Source organism: Tuber melanosporum (genome assembly GCF_000151645.1).
Source record: "Tuber melanosporum whole genome shotgun sequence assembly, scaffold_122, strain Mel28".
NCBI classification, from domain to species: domain Eukaryota; kingdom Fungi; phylum Ascomycota; class Pezizomycetes; order Pezizales; family Tuberaceae; genus Tuber; species Tuber melanosporum.
In genome coordinates this window covers 133,894-155,701 of record NW_003298780.1, presented here as the reverse complement: position 1 = coordinate 155,701, position 21,808 = coordinate 133,894, and the positions used below count along the sequence as shown (strand labels likewise).

Sequence of the window (21,808 nt, the reverse complement as noted above, 5' to 3'; positions counted from 1 at the left end):
TCAGTGTGTACCGGCTCTCATGGCTCCCGGTGCTGTACAAGGACTAATACTTCCAAGGGAGCTTACGAAATGTCTTCTTCATCGAGACTTTGGATTGAACCTTGCGCTCCCGAGCGACCGGCTGTGCCCTACTGTGCCGAATAGGTCTGGAATTTTCGCTGCTCTGATGGCACGGCGTACGCGGGCCCTGTGCTGAATGTTTTAATGGAGGTTTAGGTTGAATTATGTTCTTTGGATTCAAGATTTACTCGATTCTACTGGTAATCTCGAGAACGATGAGTTTGACTCCACACGCGAGGTTGTGGGGTTGGATGTGTACGCTATTCTCGCTTCTCGAGGCCCTACGAGCGCGCTGAATTGTGTGTAATAGGGGCACTGGTGCGAGTTGTATATACCCGCTCCTTGGGTGTGCGTTACGAGATGGTTGGAAGTTTATTGCTACAGGTTTGCGCGTCTGATAGTTCTTGGGGGTTTGGCGAGCGTGGGAGCGTGTGTATTTCTGGCTGACGGGTTAGACATCGACGGGAAGTCACTTGAGTATGCTAGGGAGAATGTCAGGAGGAATAAGGAGAAGGTCGGAGACTTAGATGAGAGGATCATGGTTTTGGATAATTCTCCTGATGATGATATCTTCCCGGTCGGGAAATTGGGGATTGAGATGTATTGTTGCCTTGCTCGTGAACAAGTGTGTGGTATGCTAATAATGGGTAACCCAGGCTTGATTTCACAATGTGTAACCCTCCGTTTTACGCCTCCATAGACGACATGCTCGACTCTGCTAGGCAAAAAGACTTACCACCCTCATCGGTACCTCCTCAACCGCCCGCACTTCCCGCTGACCCTCCGTAGCTAATGTCCCTAGGCCTGCACTGGCACCACCACCGAAATGGTCTGTCCCGGCGGCGAAACCTCCTTCGTAGCCTTAATGCTCAACCAATCCCTCCAATTCTGCTCAATTCTCGGCTTCAAAAACACCTGGTACACCAGCATGCTTGGGAAGCGTAGTTCCGTGGAATCACTCGTACCGGAAATAAAGTTGCATACACAAAACTACGCAATCACCGAATTCAAGCAGGGCTCTACGCGGCGGTGGGGAGTTGCATGGAGCTTTGGTGATAGGAGGCCTTGTCTGGCTGCTGCGCGCTATGAAAGCTCACAGTTGAGAGGGTTGATGCCGTTTCCCACCGAGTTCGAATTCGATGCTGCAGGGGATGTAATCAGTGTTGGTGAGGTTACCGATAACACACTTGCCGGGGAGGTTGGGCTTGGGCCCGGGGAGTGGGTTTGGGATTCATCGGTGAGTGCAGGGTGGGGAACCGTGAAGGGAAATGTATGGTCAAGGGCTGCCCGAAGGGCGAAAGCTAGGGGATTGGAGATGGAGGGGGTTAGTAAAGGAATTGTATTAGGCTTTCGGGTTGGCGTAAAGGAGAAGGAAGACCAAAGTGTAAAGGTGAGAATCAGGTGGACAAGGGGGACTGATTCTGTCCTCTTTGAGAGCTTTTGTGGAATGATCAAGCGGAAAATTTTGGGTCGCTAGGATGGGCCGATGGTCTTGTAAGCTGGTCTTCCCTATCATACCTCCAAGCGCCAATAAACTCCTACCTTAGCCTTCTGCTGTGTGCCACGTTCACCATGAGATGGGTTCCTGGGCATCATGAAGAGCGTTTCTAATTTATATGATATTTCGCTCAGCTCCACATTTGCATAGCCTAAATTATGATACTGTAAGTTAATTGATACATTTGGGACACAAGACAAGTCAGCGAAGTCCGATCCAAGCCAAATTCCGAGTGCTACCCGATGACTCTTGGCAACCCAAGCTCATCAAGAAGCTTCAACAAACCAATCACCAACATCCCTACCATCATCCACAATCACAACCCCAACCAAAATGTCAACCGCTGGGACCACCACCCCAACGGACCCGCACCCCCAATACCTCCACCACCTGCTACAAATCGTGCATACAAATCTCCAACACCAAGCCGACTGGCACTCCCTCTCGATCCACACATCACCGAGCCTCCCGCGACCACTGATCTCGGGAATTCCGCCGGAGGGTACGAAGAAGGAGTGGGTGCTACCGGTTAACTTGCGTGAGAAGTGGTCTCTGCGGAAGTGGGCGGAGGTTTTTGACGCACTGCCTGAGATGGATGAGGATGGGGATGGGGGGGAGGAGAAGGTGAAGGAGAAGGAAGGAAGAAAGTTAATGATGGGGGTTGTCAGCGATGATAGTACCGTTGTTTATTATGTTGTTGGGGAGGGGGCTGTTAAACCTAAGCAGAATTAGGGGGAGGATTGGACGGAAGGGCACGATACCTGGGGTCTTGAAAAGGTAGCTCGATCGGAACTGCTCGGATATTTGTCCCTTTTGTTGGGGGGGATATTCAATTTTTCGGTTTTAGCAGAAGCCGCCGGTACCATACCGTCAGTTGTATTGACATCGCCTCGCTCGATCAATATCAAGGAAAGGAGAAGGCATGGTTTACAATATGGTACGACGTTTTTTCTTTTCTTTTTTTCAAAGGAAAGAAATTCTCTATCCGTTACCATCCGGTGAGGTATAGTGCGCTGGGGTAGACCAGGAAAAAAAACTCAGCATATGCCGCTGGCACCGCACCCCGCAATATACCACCAATAATAATAACAACTCGCCTCCCAAATAACCCACCACCCAACCTCCGGGGCCATCATCACCGCACTTTATCTGGGCCCCACCACCGTGTTTTCTTCGTGAAACATTATCCAATGCCAAAATACCGATATTGAGTTCACCCCACCCAAGATCAGCTCACTGCCGTCTGATATGGCATGATTCAGCGACTCGAAAACCCCGTATACGATTCATTGCAAGGGTATTTCATAGCGAGTGATGTTCTATGAAGACCAAGGGTTGAACGGGAGTGATGGATGGATAAGCCAACAGACAACCTGGACATATATATATAGCACAGTAGAGGTAAGAGGGGAAACACTCTATAAATATAGAAATATTGTTTTCAGTTCACGTAATTCAATCCCGATAATATTCTCGCAACCAGCCCGCCTACGACACAAAGTAATACCAACATTACAAAAAACTACTTAACGACACACCACCGTGGGGGGAAAGTTAATTGAACACCCAGCCACCCAGAACTCATCACGCATACCATACATTTTGGCAAGACGGATGTTAATAAGAGGAGAAAGCAATAGGATATACCCTCCCTTCCATCCGTCCGTCCGTCCACCATAACTTTACTCGTAGTTAAAAATATCGAAAGTAAAAATACATCTAAAGAACCGAGCCGAACCAAACCAAACGAGGAAAAAAAGAAAACAAGTTTCCCCCGGCCTGTGATAATAGTACGGTACTACATAATAGGGGGGGATGGGAATAAATACATGTGAGGGGAGGTAAGCGGAGGACTAATGTAGGTAAGGGAAGTAACTAGCTAGCTGGGAATGTAAACGGGAATGAGAAAGCAATGATCCAGTGTTCTGTGACAAATAGTAAGATGAGTCAACTAAACATGAAGAGGAAACTAGAATGAAAGAGGTACCAAAAGATCCGCGAAAAGCAATAAATAAAAGAACACTGGATCACCGCTAGCACGTCTACTGTATCACCTAATGGTAAAATTTGTTTGCGGAAAGAAGAAAAAAGTGAGAGTAGAAGGAAAGAAAATAAGGAAAAAAAAAGGCAAGTATATGACATTAACTGCTCCTTCCTTGCTTCCTTCAAAAGGGAAAGTCGAGGAAGCTAAACTCCGCCGGTCCCATCACCAGCACTACCATCGGCTCCCTGGGCCTCCTCCTCCTCCTCCTCCTTCGCCCCGGTCTCCACGACTCTAAACGCCCCACTAGCCTCTTCCTTACCTTTGGCAGCGCGCGAGTACGCTTCGGGACTGCGATCCATTAAAGTCTCTAGCTCTGCATCGGTGAGCAACTGCGTGCCCTGCTCAACGACATTGACCTTCTCAAAGTCCTCCTTGAGGATCTGGGCGAGCTCTTCCTCCTCCAAGGCTGAGGGGGCGGAGACGCTCCTGAACTTGCCCTTCTGGATGACCAGCTTTTCCAGGCGGCGCTTGCCGTCTGCTTTCTCCAGGATGGTTTGCTCCACAGTTGCGGCGGTGGCAAAGCGGTAGATTATCACGGGCTTCTTTTGCCCGATGCGATGCGCACGATCTTGGGCCTGGAGGTCCTGCTGCGGGTTCCAGTCTGAGTCGAAGAGGATTACAGTGTCAGCGGCTGTGAGCTGTTGTTTTAGTTAGTAAAAAAAAAAAAAAGAAAAAAAAAGATCTTAGATAGTGGATAGGGATGGGGGGCTTACGTTGATACCTAAACCACCGGCCCTAGTGCTGAGCAAGAAGATATTCCACCCTTCGTCTTTATTGAATCTCCTGATATGCTCACGTCTATCTTCTTGCTTGATTCCACCATCAATTCTACAAACGGGCCAATGTCTAAGAGTCACGGCCCATTCCTCGATAATGTCAAGCATCTTGGTGAACTGACTGAAGATAAGAACCTTGTGACCTCTCGCGAAGAGCGCTGGAACGAGTCTCTCGAGGAGCATCATCTTTCCGGAGACGGTTACTAGACGTTCATCAGGTTCACCTTGGCCCCACGGCCAGTAAAACAAATGAGGACTATTGCAAGCGAGACGTAGTTGCATAATGCGATTTTGCAGCTTCTTGGTGCCAATTTCCTGAGCTGTTGGTGAAAAAAAAAAGAAACATGTTAGTGAATCATTGACAAAAGAAAATTGTACAATTCAAAATTTTATGTGGTGGGCCGGCCACTTACTGGCTTGAAGAATCAGCTTTTCATCCTCAGTGACAGTAGGCTCTAGTCCCTCTTCCCCGGATGGCGCTTCTTCTAGCATATTGAAATACTCATCATCCGATAGCTCCTTATATGAAACACACTTTTTCTTCCGCTTTGGATCAGGGCTCTTGGCCCTCTTATTGGGTGATTCTTGGCCGACGGTTAAGAGCTTACGCTTTTTGCTACTATTCCTGCTGCTGAGTAGTTGTTCTATCAACCACTCCTTGGCCTTGCGATCCAAGATCATTCCATAGAGATCCTTCTGGTTCCTGGTCAGAGGTGCATACAAGATATACTCTCTCTTGGGAGGCAAGTTAGTTTCAACGTCTGCCTTGATTCTCCGGAGCAAGAACGGTTTCAAGATTGCATGTAAACTAGCAACAATCCCAACCTTCTTCTCCTCTTCCAACCATGCGTGATGCCCTTCCTTCTCTTGCAAGTCATTAAAATTGAACCAATTTTGAAAACTAGCGAGATCGTCAAAGATATCAGGCAACAAAAAATTCAACAAAGACCACAATTCTGACAAATTGTTCTGAAGGGGAGTGCCAGTGAGAAGCAGACGGTTTGCTGAATTGTACTTCTTCAACTCGCTGATCAATTTGCAGTTGAGATTCTTGATACGATGACCTTCATCGATGATGATAAACTTCCAGTTATGCTTTTTGAGATGTTTTCGGTCAATCATGACGAGCTCGTAAGACGTGCATATAACGGGGAACCTCGCATCCATCTCCGCCATCCTTGTTTTACGTATTTCCTCACGTTCAGGTGGAGTCCCATGGTATAGAACAGCTGGGATCTCAGGTGCGAATCTAAACAAACAATAAGCCATCAAGCCCAGTATGGATAGCAACCAAACAGAACCACAAACCTCGCAATCTCTTCAACCCAATTCGACAACGTAGATACGGGTGCAACGACTAGGAAAGGGCCCAATGTGCCCTTTTCTCTCAGGAACGCTAGGAAACTGATCGTTTGAAGAGTTTTACCAAGCCCCATCTCGTCTGCCAGAATTCCGTTGAGTCCATTCTCGTACAGCGAAACCAGCCACTCTAGTCCTTGAAGTTGATATTCTTTCATAATACCGCCAGTAATCAACTTGGGCTGTCTGGCTGACTTTAGGTCTTTCTGTTGACCCAATTTCGTCTCACCGGCTTCCCCGACTGCAGATGCCAATGCCTGCGCAGTATTCCCCACGCCTTTCAGTTCGTCTTTGGTGAAGTAATCGGAAATATTGGCAATTTCTTTCTTAGCAGTGCGTCCAGGCCTTCTCTTGATCTTTGCGCTGTGCGACTCCTGTTCAGTAGAGGATGCACCAGCAGTGCGGGAGCTCTTTCGGACGTTCTCGACCTTAATGTTCCCCTCTTCTTTTGCCGCCTCTTCCTCCATTTCGGCCTTTTGCTTCTTATCGATGGCTTCAGCTCTCTTCCTCATCGCTTGCTGCTGCTGCATCATTTTCTCACCAATAATGGAGGTGTAAATTCCACTCTGCTTGATTAAAAAGTCGAGACGAATCTTCATCTTATCCACAGGAACATTGGAAAAGTCATCCTCTAACGCAGGATAGTATTGAGTCAGTTGTTAAAGCTCCCCAATAATATGTACATATATACATATATATACAAATAAAATTGCTCAAAACGGACAGATAAAATAAATAACTTACCGGTATCTTCAACCTTTATTGGCTCTGCAGGAGAGTAATCTGTTTCACCAGGAGGTGAAACAGACGTCGCCTGGGTATCAGCAGGGGAGTTTGCATTAGAAGGAGACCCGCTAGACATTTCTTCAGTTGTAAAAGGAATTAAGGGAAGAACAAAATAACCAGACGAAAATGATCGATAGCGGGAGAGGGGAAGAGAAGAAAGAGAAGTAGAGAAATGCTAAAGAATGGATGTGTGATCTCTCAGGAGAGTACGTGGTGTGGGTGTAGGACTGAGCTCTGGACGCGACAAAGAGTGTGAAGGGAGTGAAGTCAGGAGGTGGCGGCAAGAACGACGGAAAGACGCGTTTAGTTAGGGTTTTTTTTGTTTTTTTCCTCAGCATTTCGCGTTGCGACCTGCAAAGTGGTTCACAAATAGCCCTCAAACACAGCACTTTTGGTCACTTAGGAATTTGTTTAGGGGTACTGTAGGCCCAGGCCCCTACACCGACTACCGGTAGGTTGCAAAAATATATGATAATTATTATAAAAAAGAGATATGATACCTTACATTGCACGGATAAGTTGCTTGTGGTAATCATATCCATCACGGTTCTGTCGGTACTGTAGTTTCTATTGTTACTATGTTCCGGTAAGCTGTTGATTGCCAGCGATAAATAGCGGTAAATGATCGCGAGCCCCTGTTTGTGAGATTGATGGTGATAACTTAGGAAAGGCTTGTTTATGAGCAACATTATCTTTTCGGGGGCCCCTAGGGATGATACACGCATTACACCATGTTAGCATAATTATTGGGATGGTAGATGCCAGTAAAGGAAATCCGACTAAGCAAGGAAATGGGTTTGGGTTTTGGATGGGAAAACGAAATTGAATTCTTTACAGCTTTAGTGATACTTGTACAATAATTTGACCTGACTAGCGGCGGTCATGGTGATAGATTATGCCTCTCTGTCGACAGCATCATATTTTGCGATCGTCTATGTACTGGTAATGTGATAGTATATATAGTGTGCTTAAAATTTGGGACTAATTGGTAATATGTAGTTATTTCTTCTCTGCGTTCAGTTTTTCTGTGAGCTCCGGTACCTGTCACGTGGATTATTAGCCAATGATCGGAAGTGTGGTTTGGATCTAACCCACAGCCTGGAATAGATCTGCCACCAGCCCAACATCGGCAACCTGAAATATTGGCGCATCCGGATCTATAATATATTAGTCTTGGTATCTATCGTTGATGTTTATCATATGGTCTATGTATACCCTTATTAATAGCGGCGATAACCTTGGAATCTTTCATTCCCGCCAGATGTTGGATGGCTCCAGAAATCCCAGCCGCCAGATAGAGTTGAGGAGCGACGACCTTTCCTGTCTGACCAACCTGTAAACTGTTATCTGCGAATCCGCTATCCACGGCAGCCCTTGAGGCACCAATGGCAGCACCAAGGGCGTCTGCGAGTGGGAGCATTAATCTATCAAAGTTTTTTTTATCCTTAAGTCCCCGTCCACCCGAAACAACCTTTGGAGCAGTCCCCAAGTCTGGCCTCTCTGATCTAGTGAGGTTCTCGGACACCCAAACCGTTGTACATTCTGCATTAGGATCTATAGGCGCCTCCTCGATAGTCGCTGTATCTGATGTCTCTTCCGCTGGGGGGAACGCAGTTCCTCGGATAGTGACAATCTTGATTGTGTCGGTAGACCTGACTGTTGCTATGGCATTACCGGCATAGATGGGTCGGACAAAGGTATTTTCGTCCTTGATCTCAATACAGTCGGAAATCTGTTGAATGTCCAGCAGAGCAGATGCCCGTGGCAAAATGTTTTTACCAAATGCCGAGTGGGAACCGACGACATGTGTAAAGTGTCCCCTCTTAATGTTCTCTACGAGTAGGGGTGCAAAGTTCTCGGGTAATCCCTTGAAATAGTTGTGAGTGTGAGTGTTGACATGGGGGGGGGATGGATGGTGTCGGAGCTCAGAGGTGGAGGGGGCTACCTTGTCGTAGGCGCTGTTTGAAGCGTAAATTACCTTCTCGACGCCATTGAGTTTCGCAGCTTGTTCTGATACTTCCTTCGAACCTGAGCCTGCGAGAAAAACAGTGACAGGCCCACCAAATCTTGAAGCAGCGGTGACGACCGGGAATGATTGAGAAGAAACCTTTCCATCTTTGTGTTCGAGAACTGCAAGAGTGTTGAGAAGTCGTGGGCTGGGCGTGAATGGACGAGAGCGGACGGTAGAACGAGCGGACTGATGAGGTAATCGAAGCAGGGAAGCTCTTGTCTGGGCGACACAAATAGACATGGCTGAAAGTTTGTTTGGTGGTGGAGAGAATGTTGGAGTGGAAAGAGGCGGCTTTACTTGGGAGTTCCCACTTATGGAGGGAAATGTTCGGCCCTTGGCTAGAGAGAATTAACTCGTGCTCATGATGAGTTGTATTATGATATTATCAGAATGTGAACTTGTGATCACGATTACTAATGGTGCATCTAGTCACTCAATTTTATCAGCCACATTGTTTCGTTCCCTGCAACCTCCAGCCGCCATCGCGCAACTGACACCAACCGCCCTTCGACGCGACAACTTCTCTCCATCGCAGATCTAAGAACCAACCCTTATCTGGGCAACTCGGCACCCGCTTGTTCCTTTCGGCATTACTACTCCAACTAACCCAAGATACCCGCCTACTCCTATTTTACCCTGGGGAAATAAATCAAATATTTCCCCCTCCCCCCCCTTTCTTCTCCCTAAACGGGAACGAGTGAATATTCGACTTATTTAAGGCCGCAGCGATCGTACCTTCCGGCTTCATCTTATAGTTAAAGAAAAATTATGGATTCAGACAATATCGATTTCGGCGAATCGCCTTTATCAGGAACTAATGCTGGCACCCCGATAGCCAACAATCCGTTGGGTCAGCCTCATCTCGTCGCTGATGCGGGAACTCCTTTGGGACTAACACCAGGACAACCCATGGAGGATGACGAGCAGAGCACTGGACACAACCCGATTCACTCCCTTCAGCTTCCCGCCAATGCAACTGATGGACAGCGAAAAAATTCTCCGGGAATTTCGACCGCTGGGTCGCCGGCAAACGCCAATGCGCAGCAGTTAAATATCGCACCTGAGGATGGCGATTCCATCATGCAAGGTGCTGGCGATTCCCCTCAAAAAATCGATGCCCCAGGATCCCCTGGGAAGAATGGCGACAGCGCGCAGGTGGAAGGAGGGCAAGCATCGGGAGCGCCAGCCTCACCTGGAACGGAGAAGAAAAGGCTGGAGGAGACTGCGAGGGGGTATCTCGTTGAGCAGACCCACACTGTGGTCATGCCTTCTTATTCAACATGGTTTGACATGAATGTTGTCAAGGACATTGAGCGCAAGTCTTTACCCGAGTTCTTTAACAATAGAAACAGATCCAAGACGCCATTGGTATACAAGGACTATCGCGATTTCATGGTCAACACTTATCGTCTAAACCCGTCTGAATATCTCACTGTGACAGCCTGTAGGAGAAATCTTGCAGGCGATGTTTGCTCGATAATGCGTGTTCATGCCTTTTTGGAACAATGGGGTTTGATAAATTATCAGGTTTGATTACTTTTTCTTCTGGTTTTACAATTTTTGCGGTTAATGAATATTTTATTAGATTGACCCTGAGACACGTCCTTCGAATATTGGACCACCTTTTACAGGCCATTTCCGGATTACCGCAGATACTCCTCGTGGTCTCCAGCCTTTCCAGCCCGCTCCTGGAGCTGTCACTACAGCCGGAAAACCCCATGCCGTAACTGAGCGCGCAGCAAGCGCTGGTCCCTCTAAGGTCGAATTGAACCTGGAAATCCGTAAAAACATCTACGATGCTTCTGGCAATAAGATTAGCGGCTCATCTCAGGCCAATGGACACTCGATAGACTTGGAGGATGGTGTGGACAAGAAGACCCATAATTGTTTTTCTTGTGGTATCGATTGCACCCGCATTCGTTACCATTCCGCCAGGAGTTCTCGCAACCAGAAGCAAATCGAGTTGTGCCCCAACTGCTTCCTGGAGGCCCGCTTTCCATCTTCATCTACTAACACTGATTATGTGCGCATGGAAGATCCCTCTTACCCAACAGTAGAAAGGGACGCACCGTGGACCGACCAGGAAACATTCCAGCTCCTCGAGGGGCTCGAGCTTTACAATGAAGACTGGAACCAAGTTGCAGAACATGTCGGCACTCGAACAAGAGAGCAGTGTGTAATTCGTTTTCTCCAGCTTCCAATTGAGGACAACTACCTCGAAGAAAAACCTGAGCAGCTAGGCCCCCTCCAATACAACCGCACACCCTTCACCCAGGCCGACAACCCAGTAATGAGCGTAGTAGCCTTCCTGGCCAGCATCGTTGACCCCAAGGTTGCCGCAGCCGCAGCCAAAAGTTCTATCGAGGAAATGACCAAGAACCTTGGTCAGACAATTGAGTCCGGTTCCAAAAAGTCCGACCAGAAAGCCAAAGAAAACGGCCCTGAAAACTCTGCAACACCAAAACCCACCTCCCCAGATGCCGCAACAAACACCACCGCAACCCCGCCAGTAAAATCTGAAGGCCAGATAGAGGAGAGCATGGATGTTGACGAACCCGAGACCTCCTCCACCGCCGGCGGCGACCCCCTCTCACCTTCCGACGACGCCTCCACCTCTGAAAACCCCCTCGCGAAGGCCGGCACAATCGCCCTTGCTGCGTCCGCCGCACGCTCACATGCACTTGCCTCTAACGAAGAGCGCGAAATGACAAAACTCGTCAATGCAGTTGTGAACTGCAGCCTCCGCAAGCTAGAGCTCAAACTCACACAGTTTAACGAACTCGAGCAAGTCCTGCAAGCAGAGCGTCGAGAGATTGAGAAAGGGAGACAGCAACTATTCCTGGATAGGCTGTCCATGAAGAAACAGTGTTTGCAGGTGCAAGAGCAGTTACAACGCGCTATGGTTGTCGGCGGACAGGAGGGCTTCCAGATCGCGGCGCAGGCAGGACAAGTTGGCGGGCAGGGCCCCAGGTTGGCTTTCGAACAGCTTGGGGCGTCGATGACGGCAGCGGTGGGGAGTGCTACTTCTACCCCTGCGCCCGCGGGCTCTTCGTCTTCTGCTACGGCTGTCTCTACCACGATCCCGCAGATGGGTATGAAGCCGGTATCGCTCGAGAACCCGGGCGGGTATGTGGCGTTTGAAGCTTAGATTGGTTGATGGATGGATAAATGGAATAGGCAGGCGGATTACCCTTACTACCATCCCATCATCACTCTCCTTTCCCTGCTTTCCCGCTTTCCCTTTCCCTTTTCCTCTCCTCAAAAGGGTGTCATTGGCGCGTGAATCGTGTTTTTTTCTCCCCCTTCTCTTGTCCCTTTCTTCTCTTCCTTTTCTTCTCCTCCTCCTTCCTTTCTCCCAGTGGTGTGCCGTGGCGCTCTTACTCCTCAATTTTCCTCCTTTCTATTTTTGTTCAGGTTCAATTCACATCCCGACGAAACGCGGGCGGTGTATCTAATTTGTTGAATGAAGTTCCCCTTTTTCCCTCTATATCATAACGGGGAATGAGCGGATGGATTGTCTGGGTGGTAGGTATGGGTTGAGAATTTCGTTTTTTTTTTCCTGTTTGCACGTTTCTAAAACTGCAGTGGTGTTGGGCAGGGTACTGTATGAGTACTATGCTTGGGGTAGCCGAGGCGGATTAAATAAATGGATAAAGTATTTTCTGTATAGTACCTTAGTGTGTGTCTTGGTGAATTGGATCGTATGCGGTGAGCCGAAGGAGTGTGAGTGAAGTTGGTTGCTGTATCGGAGAGCGGTGGCTGTGTGTTTAGTGCTGTATTCAAACATGTGCTGTACGAGCACAGTATCATATCTCTTAGGAATATCCATCCCCTATGTATCTCATTGCGGATCTATGGTAGTACTAGGTCATAGCATGGTGTTAGAAATTAAAATGAATCATATCCCTACAAGTATGAAGCCTCTATATATTCTGGTTTAATGGAAGTAGAAATCTGCCATCACACTCTAATTCCCAGAAGGAGCGATTCTAGAAAACTCACAGGAAGCTATCGGGTAAGCTCGGTTTTGGTATGATATAATTTCATGGATCAGGAGTGGATGATGTAGTTAGTACAACAGTAGCAACAAAGGTATCCCACAAGGAAAATAAAAATATCCGCCAACGCCCCTGCTACAGTTTCGTACAGACATCCTCCTAGCACAGAAAGATATATGTAAAAAAACCCAAATTAGAATTTCTATGCTCCCCGCCTATTGCTTGTTTTTTTATTGAAAAAGACCACCCATAAATCGGACCATCAGGGCTTTCAGAAACCACTAGCGCCGGGCGCCTAAGAGAGACGGAGTCAGAGCTAGAGCGGGGGCGAAATAGCTTATTTTCCGTCCTTACCTTCTCGTCCTTTTTCAAGCTCAAGAGCATTTCCCTAAATCTGGTCTTGTCGCTTTTGCCACCTCTTGCACCCTTTTCGGTCAGGTCAACAAGTTTTGCAATTCTCTCCCAAGAGGTGCCTCCGGAAGTAGTATTCTCGCGAGAGTCCAAGAACTCCTGTGCCTCGGTACTATTGTACTTTCGTTAACTTTTCGTAAAAGAGTTGAAATGATATAATTACCGGGTCACCTCGATGGCCTTGTCACGCTTGGAATTGTAGTTCTCGTAGAAGTCGTCGACGGCACGCTGAGCTTTCTCGATAGTCTCACGCTTGCGAGTTTCCGAGAGCTCATCACGGCGCTGAATCTCTAGAGTTTGACGTTCGCGCCATTGCCTGTGGGTTTCAAGTTAGCGAAAAGTCTGTAATATAAACTCGTAGAAGTTTAGGGTAGCCGACTTGATTACTTCGGGTTCCTCCTCCTCAGGCTGTATTGACATCCCGGAATAAGTATTCTGATTCGGGAGGTAAGGCTCCGAAGTTCCAGTGATAACACCTCCAGGACCGATGCTCTGCCCAGGAAACTCTAGGATTAGAAGATACACTTTCTTATAGAAGATTCGGACAAATAAAGAAAATAGGGGGCCTATAGCATAGCTCCACCCACCGGATTATCGAGAGCTGGGAAGTAAGTGCCCTCATAAGAATCCTGCTGGAATTTCTCCTGAGCATCGCTATCCCCACCAAGGAGATCAGAATCGGCTGGATTAGCAAAAAGGGCTGCGTCTTCTCCTAAAGCAAGTCTCTCGCGCTCAGAGAAATCCATTCCGCTCGTTCCCCCAAGCCCAAGATCTAAAGGGGTTTCACCGCCAGTGGTAGCGGAGGTCTGCCCCTCATCGAATTCCTCAATCGATGGAAACCTAGAGGCCATGATTATCAACGATGAAGAAGATGTTTGTGTATGATGGAGGTGGCGTAAAAAGAATGAAAGATGGGATGGTGCTGTTGAGTTGTTGGGGTGGACTAGAGCTTTAAATTAGAAGTCTATGATATTTCCCAGAGAAAGCCACAGTTCCTGCTTCAGGTGTCTTTGAGGTTACCCGGCTATTTATGGAGGGGTTTCATGCCAAGATGTTGCAGCCAACCAGGTCAAACTCCATTTGATATTCATTCGAAATACACCATCTCCCTTTAATTTCTTCGATATGCTGGTCCTCCGAAGCAGCTGTAGGGCTATCCTTTATTCCTCGAGAGTAGTTCTGGGCAGACGCTATGATGCTACTTTGACCGGCGCTCAGAAGGGCAAGGCACCTCCTCCGAATGCGCCAAATGGCCAGATGAACCACTCTACACCGCCGCCCGAAGAATGTAGGTTCCACCGAAAATGGCTTTGTTGATGCATTTGAATTATTAAATACTGATTGGTATTTCGCTAGCTTTTGGCAAGGGGTTCTATCTCTCGATTGCGGCAGTTGTTGGTACCATCGCTCTCTACAAACTTGAACAGAGTATCTCCGGTAGCGACCGATCTCCTTTCACCCGAGCTATCGAATACTATTCGGATGTTCAAGACCTTTGGGAGAAAAGAAACACTCGACGTACTGTACTTATAGAGAGAGCTGCGGCCGATCGAACCTTGTTCTTGAACTCTGAGCCTAATAAGACAGTCCAAGTCAAATTTCCAGAGTATACCTACCTCCCTTTTAATCTCGTGGCACATTGTTCGCGAAGTCTAATAGAGGTGCAGGATGTTAAACAATTTCAGCCCTCGTAATAACGAGGTTGGTTGGGCGCAGTCGGTAGATCTTTCGACACTCCGGGAGCACTACGAATCGCAACGCGGGAAATAGTAGAGCCGGATCGAGAGAATTTGAACAATGTACAGAGCGTTAAATCAAACGGCGCAGCAAGTCCTTAAAAGACTGTATCTTTCCCGTAAAAATAATAATACTCAAGCTCCTAATAATACAAGACGCTGTTCATTGACCCTATAGTTCTTAGATTCACGGTAGTGATGGAATCTGTAGACCCATTTTTATTTTCAGTCTCGACACAGCCGATTCGATCAATTTAAGCCTTCTTCGTGCTTTTCGGTTTCGGTTTGGATTTTAGGTGCTGTCCCTCGGGGGTTGTTGCTGCCATCGAGGGGATGGAATTTGATATAAAGGTCATGAATGGCTTCTCCACAAGGAATCCCTGTGTATCAAACCAGCTGGTGAAGGGACTCTCTACTTCGGTCGTAGTAGGCCTCTGTCCCGGCGATCGAGAAACAATTTTGAGATGGTAGATTGGTGAATGCTTCTCGGTGTGTGACGATATAGTGATCTTAATACCAAGTTATTAATGTTTATCCACCGAGCACTTTTTTCTTTGTAAGAATCTACTCACAGTGACGCCGTCTTTTGAACCCACATAAACCTTACCGCTTTCCATACCCCATATCCACCATGTGAGAATTATGTTGGCGACAAAATAGGCGATCACAGCATATAAAGTCATGACCTTTGTCTTATCGAAGCCGAGAGTGTAATCATAATAGAAGGTGCCTCCGGCGATTATGACGGCAGAGAAGCCCAAGACAAGGCGGACATCCGTGAGAGTGTGGTTTTGCTTCCAGCCTTTTGATTTTAGATACTAGAGAATAGGTCAGTTGTTAAACTTACCTCGTCGCTATGCGGGGGGAAAAGATGGAACAAACGAGAGCTATAGAATCATCGGATGTGTTCTTCAGTTCTGGGAGCCACATGTTAGCACGCGAATTTTGAGGTCATATGGAGAAGGAAATAATGAATGACCTACCTGGGAGGGCATGAAGGTTAGCTTTGGGCTTTGCTGCCATTTTCGAGAAATTTCGAAGGTGCTTTGTTGGTGGAGGCGGTTATGGTTGGTCGGAGTTTTGGGCATGGAATTGTACCTTGTCTGCCGTAGAGGAGAGTTGAAGCAGAGTGTCCTTAACACACGCCAAGCTAGAATCAAGTCTTGGGACCGAAATTATCTAATCTGATCTTCTCGATTCCTGGGTGAAGTGATATCTGTTATCGTATGATAGTCTGTTTACAGTTGAGCTCACTTAACAAACAAACACCCATTCACTATCTTCACACCTTAACTCCACACGAAAATGGCCTCAGAATCTCCTGGATCGTCAAAGTCATCCCGCATTTCTACTTCATCCACCACGCCGAATACGCAATGTACACAACAACGTCGGCCACCTATAATTGTTTCCTCAGAGACGGAATCGGAGCCAGAGACTATCAGAAAAGCGCAAGTTACCAGTGGTCCTGGGGCGAGCTCTCCCACGTTGGAGCCAGAAAACGCGAACTCTGTATCACAGCCCTCTTCTCTAAAAACAGATTTGTCAACCGCTTCAGAGGACTTGGAGGAATGGGTGAGAATAGAGCAAGGTGAATTACACTCGCCGGGGTTAGTGATTATCACTGACTAGAATTAGATTGGGGTTCAGCTTCGGAGCCGGACGACGCAGGCTCTGGATTTGAATCTGGTGATAGCGGGCGAATCCGCGGAAACTCTGGATTTACGCCCTTGGAGGAAATTGTGACTGCCGCGGTGCCAACTCCGCCCCCCCTTAGTGATGAGGATAGTGAGTCCAGTCTCGATTCACAACATGATGGTTACGTAGATAGCGGAGGAGATGAACATGGAGGAGATGATGGGGGAGGTGAGGAAGAGCACTATGAACCTGCGGAAGAGGCAAGTCCTCGAGCTTACTCTTTGGGGTTGACATATGATAATGGTGACCATGGGATCACAGACCCTTCTCAAGCGGGCGAGACCGCTCCCCAGATCACCGAGGATGATGTTTACCGGAAAAGCAAGGCAGGGTTTTCTTTGCCCAATACTCCTACCAGTGAGGCATTAGGCTCGAGCTCGGATGCTAGTGATTCCACCGAGAACACTGAGGAAGAGTCTGATCAAAAACCAGCGCCTAAACGCGGCACTCCTGGAAGAAGACGTGGGCAGCAGATCGATAGATTCAACCCGGAATACGTGACGGAGCTTAATGACGCCATATTTTCAGCAAACTCACAAGAGCTATGCTCTAATGGCCTTGGGGTCCTACGAGGATCGTGGGTCGTTGGTTCTTGGTGGAATCATACAGAGAAGCACAAATTCTTCAATTTAATAGCTAGAATTGGAAGACACGACGTTCTTGCTCTCGCAAACCATATGAAGACAAAGAGCATTGTGGAATGTCGTACATATTTAAAACTTCTAAATCAGGCAGTGGTGGAGGCGAATGAGAATCTTTTATACAAAGGGGGGAGACTGCCAAGAATGACCGACATACCGGCAGCTGTAGAGATCTCGGACGAGTGCGCAGAGGCCCTGGAGGAGGAGGCACAGCTCTTGGAAAATCGAACGGTGGCTGACGAGCAGAGAAGGGAGAAGAATAAGTGGGGAAAATTCTGGCTGTTGGATAACAACACCTCTGAACACATTGAAGATCTATACGAGCGTTACGAGGATGGCACCAATGAGGAGGGCCTTGAAAAGATTAGTGAGTTTGCGCCAGAGGCTGAATTACTTAGTCCCTTGAGTATGCTGAATTTATCTGAATAGTATGTACATTTCAATCCTTCACACATTAACCTTTCACCTACTTCATCCCATAATCTATCGTCTTGGACATCAATTGACCGTCATAGTGTGTTCATGAACGGTCCCAAAGAAAGCTGGCAAACCTTAGGTGACCAACCCCCCTCGATCCGATACACTGCCTTCATCGATATACATACTCTGGTCGTTGGCTTTACAAGAAAACTCGTATCAGCATCCATTTTCATGGCGCATTCACGGCTTAGATCCACCAACAGCAGAATACTCAGATCTAGTAAGGAATCTGATGTGAGACCATCTGACGTAGAAGCGGCTACCAACACTCTGGGACTCGCTCCTAACATGAAGGAGTACTGGGCCAAGGTTCCGCGAAGACTAAGTCTAGATGTCCTTGAGAGCAGGTTCTACATTCTCGATGGCAGAAAAAACGTTCTAACTCCATTAGATGAGGTAGAGCGTTTCATGCGCTCTGAGGAAACTTTTCGAACACGTCCAGCGGCCAAGGAGAAGCTAGGAGCATCCGACCAAGAGGGGTCAGCTCAGGAAGGGGGAAAGGAAGAGGGAACAACCCACGCTGATTCCGAAGTTGAAGGTGAAAATGACAACTCCGACAACTCCACCCAAACACCAGTCTTTGCCAATTCCAACCAAACCTCATCACCACCCTCAGACAGCGATTCAGACGACGACGGAACCTTACGGGACGAAGATGGCAAAGAGGGCGACGACTTTATAATTCTGAACCCGGACGTAGACCACGAGCCAAACAAAATCCGTAAGCGCCTCGACCGCGAGTACCAAGTATACGCGGACCAAGAAGAATCCTACCTCGAATCGCGCGATCAGCGGGACTCTCAAGAGGAGGAGCGACGCCTCTGGCAACTCCTCGGGAAGCAGCTGGAGCGGCCAATCCTGGAGGGGTTGCCAAAGGTGCTCGCGATGCCGAAGGGGCGTCGCAAGCGGCCGGCCGACATTCACGATTGGACTGATGACGTCGAGTACTACGCGCCCTGGGAGACCAACAAGAAGCGCAGAATTGAAAACGTGGGGGTGATCACTAGTGAGTCGACGCCTAGGACGGTTTTGAGGTCGGGTAGTGCTACCTCCGTGGGTCCGGGCGGGAAGAGGGAGGAGGAGGAGGGTAGCAGTAAGAACAGTGGGCCAAGACTAAAGGCAATCAGTAAGACCGAGGGCGTACGGTTGAGCAAGTTGGCGAGGGCCCCGCGCAGCCCGAGTTTCTCTTCTGGGTATACTTCTGCCCTCGAGAGCATACCTACCGAGAGTAGTGACGAGGAGACCGACTATGAGCCAGAGGGTGGTGCCTCTTAGGAGGAGGTTTAGGAGCAGCAGTTCGAATAATCGCCGTCCGGGGGAGTTCGTGGTGGTCATTTCTATTACTTTTTTATGATTAGGGCGGTGTTCCATCCCCTCGTGCCATGTATTACTGTAAGCATATTTCTTCTGTTGAGATTAGAGGCATTTTTCTTGGTGTTTTCTGGGGATAATTTTTTGCTATAAATATTATTATCATGGAGGGAAGGCCTATTTGTTTTAAACGCAATGTTAATACCTAGTTCTGTGAGGCAGCAGATATATCTTGTTTAATTATCATACCCAACACAAGCACACTATTATTCTATTGCCTTACAGGCCTCTGGCCACACAGCCCTGGCACAAGATACTATGTGAAGTTCTCTGATAACCCATAGGAGCGAATTCCTCTGATCGAGAGTGATGATAACCGCAACAAGTATAATAGACATGATTAAAAAAATGTACATTCGAATTGCGCATCTCTCTTTAACACCCATGCACCATCTTGCTCTTAGGCCACGGGTAACCAGTGTCACCCCATGCCTTGTAGAAATGTTAGCCCCTCCGTCCTCCGAGGTCTCTCAGTGTGGCGAAAAACTCACGGTAAAACTTAAATTAGTATACGCCTTTGGGTGCTTCGCAATGTAATCTGTGGTGGGATAACCAGCTAATTTACCCAAAAAGTGTTAGAAACCAGAAAATCTGTGAATTAGAGTGCTCACGTGGGTCACAAGTAATAGACTCCTCGCCCTCTTGCTGATAAACGCGAACGTAATCAATATACAGGGTCACCCCTTCCTCAAGCATGGGTCTAGTAAAGTCAGCCCCCTTGTATCCCGGGGTGCGGCTATTGCTTTCCTGTACCTCGAGTCCGCCTGGCCCGTCCAACTCCAAGAGGCACTGAATCCTAAATCCATGACGATAGACATTGGCTCACGGGATATCTCCCGCTGACTAATATTACCATTTGACCCAATGGCAGGTCCAAGTACACGGAAAGTTTCCTCGTCTCCCACAAACCACGCAATTGCACCATCCTCCTCCCCCGGTATGTATTCAAAGGAATACTTTTGATACTATAGAATCATGGTTCAGATCCAGCGATACCAGGAGGGGGGCTGGTTAAGAGCTACCTGATGGTTGTGATACCACTCGTCATTCAACGCAGTAACACCTAGATTCGACGATCAGAGATACAACACACCAGATTAGACTTCACTAGCATACCGCTGATAGCTTGTTGGAAGGGGCCTCCCTTCCATTCATTTATCTTCGTGACGTTAGGGTTATTGATAGCTAGGTAGTCGTAATCTGGCTTGTGCCAAGTGTCGAATGGGGCCTATCTTCGATTTAAGTGTTAATGCACAGGTGCTCACTCGGGTAGTCTTACCACTTGGTATGATTGTGTGACGGCGCCGGAATTCAGGTCTCCATCCGCAGTTGCCTCCAGAACGTCGATTTCAGGCGCGCCACGCCCAGTCCCAGGATTAGGATGGTCCTCGCTCTCACAAACGCAGCTAGCAAGCTTCTGGCCCGGAAGGGACGATAACCCATCAAAGCTGGTTTGGTTTGGAGTGATACCCAGATCACATTTATTGTAAGAATAAGGCCAAACGCCCTCAGTTGTCGCACTATATCCGGGACGTGCGAGATTCCCGATTGTCCAAATCCCGGGCCAGAGCCCTGGGACACTCGGTGGGCCGGGAAGGGAGACAGAAACTTCAAGAACGCCCCCTTTGAAACATAGTTTATTCCAACTCTGGATCATTCCAGACCGGTAGTTTAGGTCATGGTTTCTGAACACGTCCAGTCGCATCTGAAGAGTACCATCTCTGGTCGTTACAGCATCCGGGTCATACCATTCAAGATCGTGGGTAACTGCATAATGGAGATCTACAGCTTGCCAGAAAGGGTCATCACCCTCATAAAATGACCTTCCGTCTTTATTAAACTCGTCGCTGAAAACAAGCTTCAGATTCCCTTTCCCAAAAACTGAACCTCGCGTGAGGGCAGATTCTGGGGTGTGCGGGTCAATCAGCGTGCTCCTCACATTGCGGAGGAGTGGATGATCTGAATCTGATAAAGGTTGTTCTGTTAGGGAGCCTCCTTTACCGTAACCACCCCCCAATAATCCATACCCACCATATGTCAAGACTGGCCACACAATAAACAATATGAACAGCCCAGAGACAAAGGTCGCACAGGTGAAGATAACAATAGCCATTTTTTTGTAACTAGGTCTCACCCCCTCATCCGCATCCGGGCTGTGGAGTGCGTCGTCATCCTCTTTTTCGTCAATAGTAGGAAACTCGACCGCAATTCCACCTTCGCAATATGGCGAGAATCCACATTCAGGGTCTTCGCTATCGAAGTAAGAACTAATATCAGATACCTCGTTAACTTGTGACCCCTCCCCGCCGCCGAGGTGAGCAATGGAAGTGACGACTCGGAGACCCCGATGTACAGGGTATCGTGAGTATTCTCTGATTGATCGGAGAGATGTTTTGGATATTTGCGAAAGTGATACAGGGGACGAATTGGAACACCTGGGGTCACCCATTTTTGCCCTATCCCCCAAGACACCCGAACTTGGTCCTGCCCCAGAGAGGTTCTCAGTCACCCTAACCTTTAGGTTCATCTTGTGAACAAGCGGAGCTTCCGTACCTGTTTTACTTCCGTCACAGCTCCTCACACTATTTTCCAGATGGGTCTGTATGGCCAGAGGATAAGACATGACTGGAGAGGAGGTTTGACGGAGGTGGACATGTGGGCCGATAGCATGTTTCTGAAGCTTGCCCTCTTGGGCCAGTCTACTTGGTGGAAGAAGCGGAGAGCCGGCTCTTTGAATCCCCCCGCTTTTCAAGCAGCTTACCACGCTCTCTGCATCAATTGGAGTTTGATCTGCAATGTCTGCACCTCCTGTGAGGTCCCTCTGATCTGAACCCTGCATGGATGACAGACAACAGGAGCTGGTGGCCTCTCGTCAGTCTCCTTTCCATTGATTCAACGGCTCAGGAGAAGAGCCAAGTAGGGAGAAACAAAATACCGGG

At 48.1% G+C, this 21,808-nt stretch overlaps 10 protein-coding genes; 5 read left to right on the top strand and 5 right to left on the bottom strand.

The window, feature by feature from the left end:
* Positions 1-19: 19 nt before the first annotated feature.
* Positions 20-1,537, top strand: GSTUM_00002139001 (uncharacterized protein; the record flags this gene model as incomplete). The annotated part of the gene is made up of 7 exons (XM_002835973.1): positions 20-144; positions 211-315; positions 371-444; positions 516-660; positions 717-807; positions 863-1,226; positions 1,308-1,537. 7 exons carry the CDS (start codon positions 20-22, stop codon positions 1,535-1,537), a joined length of 1,134 nt encoding a protein of 377 aa, XP_002836019.1.
* A 354-nt stretch (positions 1,538-1,891) lies between these two features.
* Positions 1,892-2,514, top strand: GSTUM_00002138001 (uncharacterized protein; the record flags this gene model as incomplete). XM_002835972.2 has 1 exon in its annotated part: positions 1,892-2,514. The coding sequence occupies one exon, from the start codon at positions 1,892-1,894 to the stop codon at positions 2,288-2,290; it is 399 nt and encodes a 132-aa protein (XP_002836018.1). The 3' UTR covers positions 2,291-2,514.
* A 655-nt stretch (positions 2,515-3,169) lies between these two features.
* On the bottom strand, positions 3,170-5,847 carry GSTUM_00002137001 (uncharacterized protein). XM_002835971.2 has 5 exons: positions 5,687-5,847; positions 5,281-5,627; positions 4,792-5,214; positions 4,316-4,698; positions 3,170-4,240 (listed from the first exon to the last, which is right to left on the bottom strand). The coding sequence occupies exons 1-5, from the start codon at positions 5,812-5,814 to the stop codon at positions 3,746-3,748; spliced, it is 1,776 nt and encodes a 591-aa protein (XP_002836017.1). The 5' UTR covers positions 5,815-5,847; the 3' UTR covers positions 3,170-3,745.
* Positions 5,848-6,978: 1,131 nt separating this feature from the next.
* On the bottom strand, positions 6,979-8,774 carry GSTUM_00002136001 (uncharacterized protein; the record flags this gene model as incomplete). XM_002835970.2 has 4 exons in its annotated part: positions 6,979-7,564; positions 7,619-7,680; positions 7,739-8,390; positions 8,469-8,774. 4 exons carry the CDS (start codon positions 8,772-8,774, stop codon positions 7,523-7,525), a joined length of 1,062 nt encoding a protein of 353 aa, XP_002836016.1. The 3' UTR covers positions 6,979-7,522.
* A 252-nt stretch (positions 8,775-9,026) lies between these two features.
* On the top strand, positions 9,027-12,092 carry GSTUM_00002135001 (uncharacterized protein). XM_002835969.2 has 4 exons: positions 9,027-10,061; positions 10,120-10,398; positions 10,630-10,918; positions 11,057-12,092. The coding sequence occupies exons 1-4, from the start codon at positions 9,303-9,305 to the stop codon at positions 11,680-11,682; spliced, it is 1,953 nt and encodes a 650-aa protein (XP_002836015.1). The 5' UTR covers positions 9,027-9,302; the 3' UTR covers positions 11,683-12,092.
* A 463-nt stretch (positions 12,093-12,555) lies between these two features.
* GSTUM_00002134001 (uncharacterized protein) lies at positions 12,556-13,921 on the bottom strand. XM_002835968.2 has 5 exons: positions 13,531-13,921; positions 13,323-13,435; positions 13,107-13,259; positions 12,887-13,055; positions 12,556-12,827 (listed from the first exon to the last, which is right to left on the bottom strand). The coding sequence occupies exons 1-5, from the start codon at positions 13,792-13,794 to the stop codon at positions 12,804-12,806; spliced, it is 723 nt and encodes a 240-aa protein (XP_002836014.1). The 5' UTR covers positions 13,795-13,921; the 3' UTR covers positions 12,556-12,803.
* Positions 13,922-14,017: 96 nt separating this feature from the next.
* GSTUM_00002133001 (uncharacterized protein) lies at positions 14,018-14,762 on the top strand. XM_002835967.2 has 3 exons: positions 14,018-14,231; positions 14,300-14,549; positions 14,611-14,762. The coding sequence occupies exons 1-3, from the start codon at positions 14,069-14,071 to the stop codon at positions 14,711-14,713; spliced, it is 516 nt and encodes a 171-aa protein (XP_002836013.1). The 5' UTR covers positions 14,018-14,068; the 3' UTR covers positions 14,714-14,762.
* Positions 14,763-14,792: 30 nt separating this feature from the next.
* Positions 14,793-15,735, bottom strand: GSTUM_00002132001 (uncharacterized protein). XM_002835966.2 has 4 exons: positions 15,663-15,735; positions 15,562-15,596; positions 15,252-15,497; positions 14,793-15,188 (listed from the first exon to the last, which is right to left on the bottom strand). Exons 1-4 carry the CDS (start codon positions 15,700-15,702, stop codon positions 14,934-14,936), a joined length of 576 nt encoding a protein of 191 aa, XP_002836012.1. The 5' UTR covers positions 15,703-15,735; the 3' UTR covers positions 14,793-14,933.
* A 249-nt stretch (positions 15,736-15,984) lies between these two features.
* GSTUM_00002131001 (uncharacterized protein) lies at positions 15,985-19,029 on the top strand (the record flags this gene model as incomplete). XM_002835965.2 has 3 exons in its annotated part: positions 15,985-16,270; positions 16,318-17,385; positions 17,557-19,029. The coding sequence occupies 3 exons, from the start codon at positions 15,985-15,987 to the stop codon at positions 18,771-18,773; spliced, it is 2,571 nt and encodes an 856-aa protein (XP_002836011.1). The 3' UTR covers positions 18,774-19,029.
* A 215-nt stretch (positions 19,030-19,244) lies between these two features.
* On the bottom strand, positions 19,245-21,318 carry GSTUM_00002130001 (uncharacterized protein; the record flags this gene model as incomplete). Its single annotated transcript, XM_002835964.1, has 6 exons — positions 19,245-19,301; positions 19,361-19,425; positions 19,481-19,569; positions 19,623-19,834; positions 19,963-20,097; positions 20,149-21,318. The coding sequence occupies 6 exons, from the start codon at positions 21,316-21,318 to the stop codon at positions 19,245-19,247; spliced, it is 1,728 nt and encodes a 575-aa protein (XP_002836010.1).
* Between the last annotated feature and the right edge of the window lie 490 nt (positions 21,319-21,808).